The 9,653-nt window shown below is 37.4% G+C and overlaps 2 protein-coding genes across 2 annotated transcripts in view; both read left to right on the top strand.

Annotated features, from left to right (window-relative positions):
• Nucleotides 1-517: 517 nt before the first annotated feature.
• tmem9b (TMEM9 domain family, member B) lies at nt 518-5,282 on the top strand (the record flags this gene model as incomplete). Its single annotated transcript, XM_079216884.1, has 5 exons — nt 518-589; nt 1,372-1,463; nt 1,561-1,669; nt 2,106-2,240; nt 3,981-5,282. The coding sequence occupies 5 exons, from the start codon at nt 518-520 to the stop codon at nt 4,134-4,136; spliced, it is 564 nt and encodes a 187-aa protein (XP_079073010.1). The 3' UTR covers nt 4,137-5,282.
• A 709-nt stretch (nt 5,283-5,991) lies between these two features.
• Nucleotides 5,992-9,653, top strand: part of dennd2b (DENN domain containing 2B) — a 45,229-nt gene continuing 41,567 nt past the window's right edge. The window contains exon 1 of the mRNA XM_079216879.1: nt 5,992-6,073. The gene's annotated coding sequence lies outside the window, so the exon portion shown is untranslated. The remainder of the gene's footprint in view (nt 6,074-9,653) is intronic.

The raw sequence follows: 9,653 nt of genomic DNA, 5'->3' as shown, positions 1-9,653 counted from the left end.
TCCTGTTATGTCTCCTCCATATCTTATATGTGCTAACTATTTCATCAATGCAGTCAGATTGTAACCCCACTTTCTCCTCAGACCTCTTAATAGTCGCCTAACCAGCGTTTGGCAATCAGACTATTTGAACCAAGGTGCGTTCGTTTTATAACCAATCGGTTATTAGCAAGGGCGGAGTGTAGCGAGGGTTTTTTTCAGATTTTTTTCTGAATTGTTAAAATTTATTAACTAAATTAGAGCGTTAATAATTATTAAAATGTGATACAAAATCAGACTGATTTAAAAAAATACGTGCCGTTGATGTTAAGGATTTCACAGTTCCCCGCCTCCCGGGAACTCGTTTTCGGTGATTGTGGGTAGGGAACCGAACACCACTTCCGGAAACTGCTAGTCAGTTGTTTACCTCATTTGTAGCTTGTTGGCTAAAGTCGACAGTTAAGGTGTTGTTCACACAGTGCTGGAGTTGTTTTTGGAAGTAGTTGAACGGTAGTTATTGATCTGTTACCGACGGTTAAAGATGAAGTCTGTGTTTCTCCTCGAGGCTTTCTCTGTGGCTTGTTTTGTGCTTTTAAACCAAGTGACAGCGAAGGTAAGGCTAATCTGAGCGAGCAGAGGTTAGCTAGCTTCTGCTATGAGTTCTCATTTAACTGAAGCGCCATCTCTTTAAATCAACAGTCAGATGAACGTTAGCTATGCAAACTCTTGCGTTTGGGACTTTCCTGTGACGCTCAGATAAATGATGTCGGAGGTTTTGCTAGAGCTAACGTGGCATCAAACGCCAGCTAAACAAAACGTCACATTATAAGCCTCACAAATCCCAAGGAGGTAGGATTCAAGGAGGAGTGTTGTACAACACCGCCTTAGTTTCCCTTGGTGTTGCCAAGGAGAACTGAGTTTATACTGAGCTAACATCATTTTTCGCTGCTTGTCAGTCAATAACCAACTTAATGATTCATATTTACTGTTAGTTTAAAGTGACAAACGGTACAGTACGCACTTAGCAGACAAATTCACATTATGGATGAGATCAAAACAAAGGTTATGAGTTTATTTATCTACTACTAATCATAGCAATTGCTTTATAGAACATGTAATGTAAAGGAACACAAAACTGAACGATGTGATCATTAAGTCAATACAGAAACTAAATAGGATTAAAGTAGCAAAAAGAAGGCATATATATATATATATATATATGTATATGTATATGTATATATATGTGTGTGTATGTATATATATATATATATATATATATATATATATATATATATATATATATATATATATATGTGTGTGTGTTACCAGGGAAATGTGCAGGTATGTGTGAAGAGGAAAAATAAATAACAACATAATATATGTGATCTGTTACAGAATTCTGAAGACATCCGTTGTAAATGCATCTGCCCGCCATACAGAGATATCGAGGGTCAAATCTACAAACAAAATGTCTCTCTTAAAGACTGGTATGAAAAGTGATGCGTCATTACACCTCCCTGAGTGACATGAAGTGTCCATTTCCTGCTTCCTGCTAACTTGTTAATGTTATTTTCTTGGTTTCAGTAACTGTCTCCATGTGGTTGAACCGATGCCGGTTGATGGAAAAGATGTGGAGGCCTACTGTTTACGCTGCGAGTGTAAATATGAAGAGAGGAGCTCGGGGACCATTAAGGTAAGTTCACGTTGAAAGGATTGTTAATTCCTTTTTATCTGTATTGTCACGTACTTCACTCTTGTGCGCCACCTAATGACTGTATTAAATATCAATTCATCTGTTTTTTTTTTTTTCCTTTTTAAAGTGCTGGGTCTCTAAAATGCCAGACCATCATCTTTCCCTACATTTGACAAAATCAAATAGCTTGTTTCGTTTAAACAACATCCAAAGATATTAAATGTACAGTGATGGTAAAATAGATAAAATAAACCAAAGCTGGAATCAGTGAATGTTTTGCAGTTTTGGTTGAAATGTACATTAAATGATGAATAGATCATCAAAATTGCTGTCAATAATTGTTTCAGAACTACACTTCACTTAATCCACTGCGCTTTATGTGTTTGGATCCTTTCAATGGAAACCAAACCAATCAGTAATCATTCTGAATATTTAGGTTACCATCATAATGTACCTCTCCATCTTGGGCTTGCTGCTGCTGTACATGGTCTACCTGACTCTCCTGGAGCCCATATTGAAGAGGCGTTTGTTTGGACATTCACAGCTCATCCAGAATGATGATGATGTTGGGGTATGTATTCCTATTGATAGTTCAGCATCACAACTTACTGTTAACATTTTTGTAGGTTTTTATATTATGGTAATTCTGGTACTGAGAGAGTTACTCTAAGTTCTTTCTTGGCATGAGAATTTCATTATGTGTCCCAATCCTCCCTTTGGACAACATGTCACATGGGATTCATCTTTTATGGGTAATATCTAACAAATGTTTAGTTTACAGATTACACATAAAATATAAACACATAATACTGAATCTGAATATTTAGGCAAAATAAACATGAAATGTTAATTTGTATTGAGTGTGACAGCAGCTACTCCAAGCTAAACAGATCTTTCAAGAAGAGCTATGTGGTAATACTGGTTTCAAACACACAGCGTATCAGGTCCATTAGAAACCACATTCACAGGCAAAGAACTGGCAAACTAGTGATCTACTCTCATCAGCTTTAACCCTTTTTTGTTCATATCACACTATCTGTACATGTGTTTGCCACTAACCTGATTCTTAAACTTCATTAAATGAGTGACCAATCTTTTTAAAATTAATTTTCAACCCAAAAGGGTTATACATTGTACATACTCTTACAGTGGCAGGTTATGTTTTGGAGTACAACAGAAACAAACAGATGTTCCACTATCTTATAAATTAGTTTCAGGCAGTAAAGACTACTCACTCTTTTTTTTTTTCTTTTGCACTGCAAAAACAGAGTCCGATCTTTAGCCTCCAACTTAAATCTAGTTGCTGATATAGTTTTTATTTGCACTATATACTATTTCAGAAAAACGAAGCACCATTAAATACAAATGCTGAAAGTGCATTCAAAGGGCGGTAAATCAATTTGGCCTCCTCCAGTATGACTCAGTTTTGAGATATTATGGTATTTTAGGTTTGTCAAAGGAAAACCGTGACAGCACGCCGGTGTGGTTTCATCAAGAGTAACATATGAGAGGTTTCTCCTAACAAAGCTTTTGCTGCAAAAATGTGGCTATGAACGGAAACGTTTTACAAGGTTAGTGTGAACATTTCGATAGATGCTGGCCCACTGTTTAAATACTGTAAATTTAAAAGGAGATGTTATTTAGCTGTTTGTCAGAAAATAATGGAAGACACGCAATTAACGTTTACTGTATTTGTGGCACAGCAACAGAGTTGGAGACTTGCTGTTAAAACTGCTCGAGAAAGCTTTAAATGACAGAAGTCCGACAATGATCTAATTTACCCAAAGTTGAGACTATTTGTAGCGCTGTACGTAGCTTACTGGACCAAAACAAAGGGGAGAGATTTGAAAGCAAAACCAGTATAAGGGTAAGTACTGCTGCTACGTTAATTATAGAGGAAATGGTGGGCTTGTAATGTTTAGTCAGTCTTTGAGACAGAGAAGCTGCCCAACTGATAATCTGCCCAATTTGATTATTTTCCTCAACGCATTTGCCGCAGATGTTGGTTGTGGCTGTGGTCCTCCCAATCTTGTTCTTGCAGTTACTCTTATTATGTGTTCTTCTGAGAGTTACAGTTGTGACTTTATTTTTGAGCATTTAAAACAAGTTACAAAATACTTTACAGAGAGACATTCAATTCAAAATAAAGAACAAATTAGAAAATCCAAGTCTAATTTGTTTTTAAATTAATTTAATGAGGTAGTTTGTGCATTTTCTATTTTCCTACTATAAATGACCCACTGACCCATGTCACACCTTTTAGGCTAATTATGTGTTTAAAAAAATAAATATATATATTCTGTGTTTTCAGGACCAGCAGCCTTTTGCCAACGCTCACAACGTTCTGTCTCGTTCACACTCTCGACCCAACATGCTGAACAAAGTGGAGCATGCCCAGCAGCGCTGGAGGAGGCAGGTCCAGGAACAGAGGAAGTCTGTGTTCGACCGTCATGTTGTTCTGAGTTAAACGAGAGTTACTGGTGGAGCAAAAAAAGAAATCACTGTGACAGAGCCCTCAATTTATATCACTTCCTTTCTCTCATTTGTGGTTTGTATCTCATCCAGTGTACACTTCCCAGGTGAACATGGTGAAGAGATGCAGATCTGCAGAGTAGAGGTCCCTGTTAAATGTACGATCAAAGCTGGGAGCTCTTTTTTTAGTCTGCAGGCAGCACAAGAGATCACAGTGAATTGATCTTTGCACAATCTTGAATGAACAGTTATGAAAAGCATTTTTCCTAAAGCATAATTTACTCTCTGCAGGCTGTCTAGTTTGAAGAAGTGCCAAGTCACCAGAGAATTTGCAGTGAATAATTTGATGGGAGAGACTAATAAATGTGAGATCAAAATAAATCTTTCAAGTGAATATTTTGTAACATTCTCTAACTCTTTCTAGCCACAATGTCAGGTGGAGTCCCGTCATTCCAAAGCTGGCAAGTCTTTCACGTTTACAAGCAGTTACTGGCTTTCAGAGTAAAACATCCAGATGTTGGTGAACTGGATAACTAGAGCAGCCTCCTGGCTGCAGTCATGATCTGTTAGCATGTAGCTGGTAGGCACTTTCCACTCCCAAAAACTAATATAACTTGAAACTATTGCTCTCACCATAGGAGAAAGGAAATAGTGTACAATATAAATATTTCAGCCTTCTTTGAAGATGCATGTTTTATAATTAATCTTTTATAAATGTGTTTTGAATCCTTCATTCCTAACATAATGTGTAATGTCTGATAACTTCACGCTTTACCTTTTTAAATTTGGGATCTCAAAGAAGTGTCGCTGAACCTCGTTGCAGGAATCGATGCAATCTCTTGGTGATGTCATAGTAATCGTAGCTGTGCTATTGATCCTCGTCTGTTGAAGACCCTCTTGAAGTCTGTGCTCTCTTCAACTCAACAAATCTAATGAGTAGTCTTTTATTTTTGGCTCTTCTATCAGTTCTATTAGGAATGTCCATGTCGTCTATCAGGCAGCATTAGTATGACAGTGGTGTTATTCTGAGAGCAAGGGAGTTGATTGTGTGTGTAGTTGGGCTGTGTACAGACCTATGGAAGTGTTCTTAACTATTGTACATGTTATACCTTTTAACTTTGAAATAAATTTATGTAATATTTGTAATTCTATCATTTGTTGAAATGTCTTTGTGCTTTATAATAGCTGCAGGCCTTGACCAGACTGTAAGTCTGCAATGACGTGAACACAATTTCTATAGTTTGAGTTCATGTCAACGTCGCTCAGCAGCACTATGAGAAATATGCAGATGCATCTACTCACTGCTTTTAAACACACTTTCTCCCAACTAATTTTTGTTCCCAGTGTTATTTCAATCTACTGGTATACCTTGTCTTGGTTTCGTCTTACATTTGTGATCATATAAATGCAAAATTGCTTTCGGATGTGCACTAACTAAAATATTTACGGCATTAAAACTGGATTTTGACACATGTTTCTGCTTACTGTGTTGGCAACATTTTTTTACGATCAATTTAACACTGCCAATGGAAAACATACGCAGTAAAATTCCCTTGAAACAAAACTACAAGCATGTTGGCATGCTTCTACCTTTTATAAACTCAAACGTCTAGAAATGGGCAGTTTAACTCTTCATTGAAATCTGTTAAACTAAACTAAGACAACTTAAATGTCTCTGCAAATGTTTGATAAGCCTCAGTCTCTTCGATTGTATTTAGCAAAGTGATTTCCATACAGATGCGTCATCATTTCCTGTGCCGTCCAGTTTTCCTTTTTTCCTTCTCATTGCATCCAGTTATACGGAGGAGACTATTTTCCGCAGAAAAGAAAAGAAAAAAAATCAGTTTTCAGGCAGTTCAGACAGAAAGCGACTCAGACTCTGTAAAAGAATGGACCATTGAACAAACACTGCAACAGCACACACAGAGACAGGTAAGCTGTTTGTTTCGCCTCATTAAATGTTGTATGGAAACCGACATTTTTTTTGGTGCCTTTTTAAGTAATTTACAGTATTTGTAGCATTTTTAGAGAGTTGTGTTGATGAGAAAAGACACTTTCTTTGTATTTGATAGTCTGTTATATTGTTGACCTGATTTACATGATTGACACAACGTTGTTGATACACGCTGACTTTGATCGATGTTGTTGCATTGTCTAATCCACTGTTTGACGTTTAGGGGTAAAAGTAGTTATTCTCAGCTTTAGTGCTGCATTTGTACGAGTTAACCTACAGGGGGCGCCTCAGCCTTTGCATTTGATCCGTCAAGATAACGGATGTCTGTTGCACTCAGACCGTGTTGACGCACTCACCTGGGTTTACCTTTTCCTTCGTGTCCCAACAAGTTTGAGTTTTATTGATACATTTGGACAAACTACCTTACACACACACACACACACACACACACACACACACACACACACACACACACACACACACACACACACACACACACTCTAGTGTGTGAAACATTACACCGTTACTCTACATTTGCCATCAAGGTTTCTGAGTCAGTAGTCACTGATGTTGTAGCTGCTGTGTGGTGAAAAGGGACCATGCCATGAGATAAAGGACTGTCTTTGTGCTAACTAAGTGGCACAGTGTATAGTGAAAACTGCAGCTGCCTGTATTCAACGCATTTTAGATACAGTACCATGGTGTTAGTTTGTCATTGAGCCAACAATGAGACTTCTGGTTTTCAGACAAAATATTCCATTTAAAATGATTATTTCCTAAATAGAAGATTTAACTGTTTTTTGATGATTAAAATATATTTTTTTCGAATTGAGTGTGTTTGTATCACTCAGGTTATAGTGCATACTGTATAGGAAAAATAGTGTTCCCAGTATTAATAACAACACAAGTTGCCAACAAAACAAATTCCATCCTCTCCATTTGTTGTAGACTAAAATGGTGACTGCATGAAACATAAAACTGTCAAAACAGGTTTGAAGAGTGCCTGAGGCTGCAAATATGAATAATCAAACAGTGTACGTACCTCTTTATTCTCCCTTGGCAAATATAACATGTGACATGTTTTGCATTTAAGTATTATAAAAATAAAGTAGTTGTTAGATCATATTATTTTCAGCTGCTTTGCAGAAGAAACTTGCAGCTTATCTTCAGTTTTAAAGAGGAGAGGGTTTCTTTACTTGACAAGTCTTCTCTGACAGTGCTGTCAGAATGTTGACTAGACTCGTCAGCCTCAATTTAAACCTGGGGTTTAAGAGCTGCCGCAGGTCTGTTTCGGAAACCCAAAATGGTGTTTATTGCACCAAATGTATTTTCAAATGGGTTCAATATTTCCCTACCTCCTCTCAACCCCTCGAACCATGCGGACATGCAGAAGCTGGAAGAAAGAAGCTGAGGTGTAGGTGGGAAAATCCCCATAGAGCTGTGAAATAATCCCCCGTGACTGTTTTAGGATTTGGGATTCTCGGTGGATCCCTAACAAACACACATAAGGTTTAGGGATTTTATTAGAGAAAATAAACACTCATTCCCTTGTGGCTGTGGCTTTAGCAGGTGCATAGTCATGAGAGTGGGAAGACAGACCTAATATTTACAGCATCAGAGCTCTGGCCACTCATAAAACTTTCTGTTTATTACGTTTTTGGAGCCTGGCATTGTACCGTAGGGTGTCCTGCCAAAGACGTAACTATGTATGTGTGCAGATGAGTATTATGCTACGTTTTGAACTTTGATGCTCCCATGTCATGCAAGAAGAGGATGTGGCTTAATGAGAAATGCAGATTGCACCGCGATCAATGGAAACAATGAATTCCATGAGAGCAAACTTCTGGTAAAACATCCCACAAAAAGGAGTCACATGCTTCTGTCTTTTGTGCTCAGACAGTGAGGAGTTGCAGTTTTTTTCAGTGAGGACATTCTTTTACGAGACCTTGAAAAGGTTTTAAGTGGGTCGGTGAGAAAAGCCGAACAGTGGCAGAGCTTGTAGGCCTCAGACTTAAACTTAGACTTAATGTGACGAACTGTGATGAGGGATGTCTGAGTTTTGTGACTTCCTCTGTTCCCAAGTCAGTGGGATGATAAGACACCCCAAGAGACTGAAAGGAGAGGTTTTATGGATGGTAGCATCAACATTTGGTGTAAAGATGTTACAAAAAGTTATCGGATTTCATGTTTGATAGCACGATGAATATGTTGTTACTTTCACAGTTAAATATAACGTTAAACACTTTTTGGTGAAAAAGCTCGGCAGTTCAAATTGTCCTCGACAAAACAATCTACAATCAAGGTCCATCTACTTGTTCTGGAGCTTTTAACTGTATCACACAGTCCTCGTCAGCAGCAGGAACTGTAGATGTTTAAACGTTCTATTATTTGGTGTTGTTGGTGTTTCTGAGAACTCTAATTTAAGGATTAATGCAATTATAAAGGTATTAAAGAATTCTGAATGTCTAGGCAGTTCACGTATCGAAACAGTACATGTGTGTTAAAAGATTATGCATTTCATGAGGATGATCCCTGTCTTGTAATTCCTACAGAGCAGATATGTTAGGTTGGTTTTATTCTGTGGGGATTTTGATCAGCTTTGATCAACACATTGGATTTGTTTAAGACATTCATGTCATGTTTACTGTGATGCGCTGGTATGTATGATCTAAAAAGATGCTCTATACAGTAGACACACGTCCAGATGAACATTCACAGTGTACAGTCTGAGAAGCTTTACGTGAGCTGACATTACAAAGATGCTCTTTGTTGTTCAGTGAAACGCTCCAGAACCATGGCAGAGAGGGAGTTAAGTGGTTTAATTTTGGTTGGAGTTAACTCAGACCTGGGGGGGATATTATATTATGGAGGAATATTTTCATTTTTGTGGTCACCTCAAGTTTAGACCGGCGGTTCAGCTCTACAGCACACCCAACCACTTTAGATTTATTTAGAAAATGTTGAGAGATATGCAACAGTGGAATGTAATATACGCACATTTGCTATTACTGTACTTAAAGAGTAACTTAACACCAGGCTGCATCTCCTGACATATTTGGTGCTGTGTTGCACCTGTAACCACACCCACAAGTGATGTCATGGGGTCCTGGAGTACACCTCTGCATAACTAATGCAGGTAACAAGATTGTCAGTGTAAGTCTGTAAGTGATATTTTCATGTATTTTCTCCTTACTTGAGTAACAACAAACTAAACTAGAAAATTTCACAAGAAATTTTTAAAGTGTGGCTACTACTGCCGTAAGACGTCGCAATATATATACATTACCGGTAGGGAGATGTGTTATTGAGGTACATTATATATATATATATATATATATATATATATATATATATATATATATATATATATATATATATATATGCCAACATTAGCTATGAGGGCTTGATGGTGTAAATATGAATAGGACAGCACTTTGCTGCAACATATCACGTGATTACATATGAATACCAGCCCCTATTGTCCTTGACCTCCAAAGAATCAATAACTCCTTGACTTAAAAAAATAAAAAATAAATAAATTATTAATTTTTTGCATAA

This window comes from Taurulus bubalis, assembly GCF_910589615.1.
Source record: "Taurulus bubalis genome assembly, chromosome: 4".
Classification (NCBI taxonomy): Eukaryota; Metazoa; Chordata; class Actinopteri; order Perciformes; family Cottidae; genus Taurulus; species Taurulus bubalis.
Note: the sequence above shows the minus strand (reverse complement) of the source record. Positions and strands in the feature narration are given on the sequence as shown.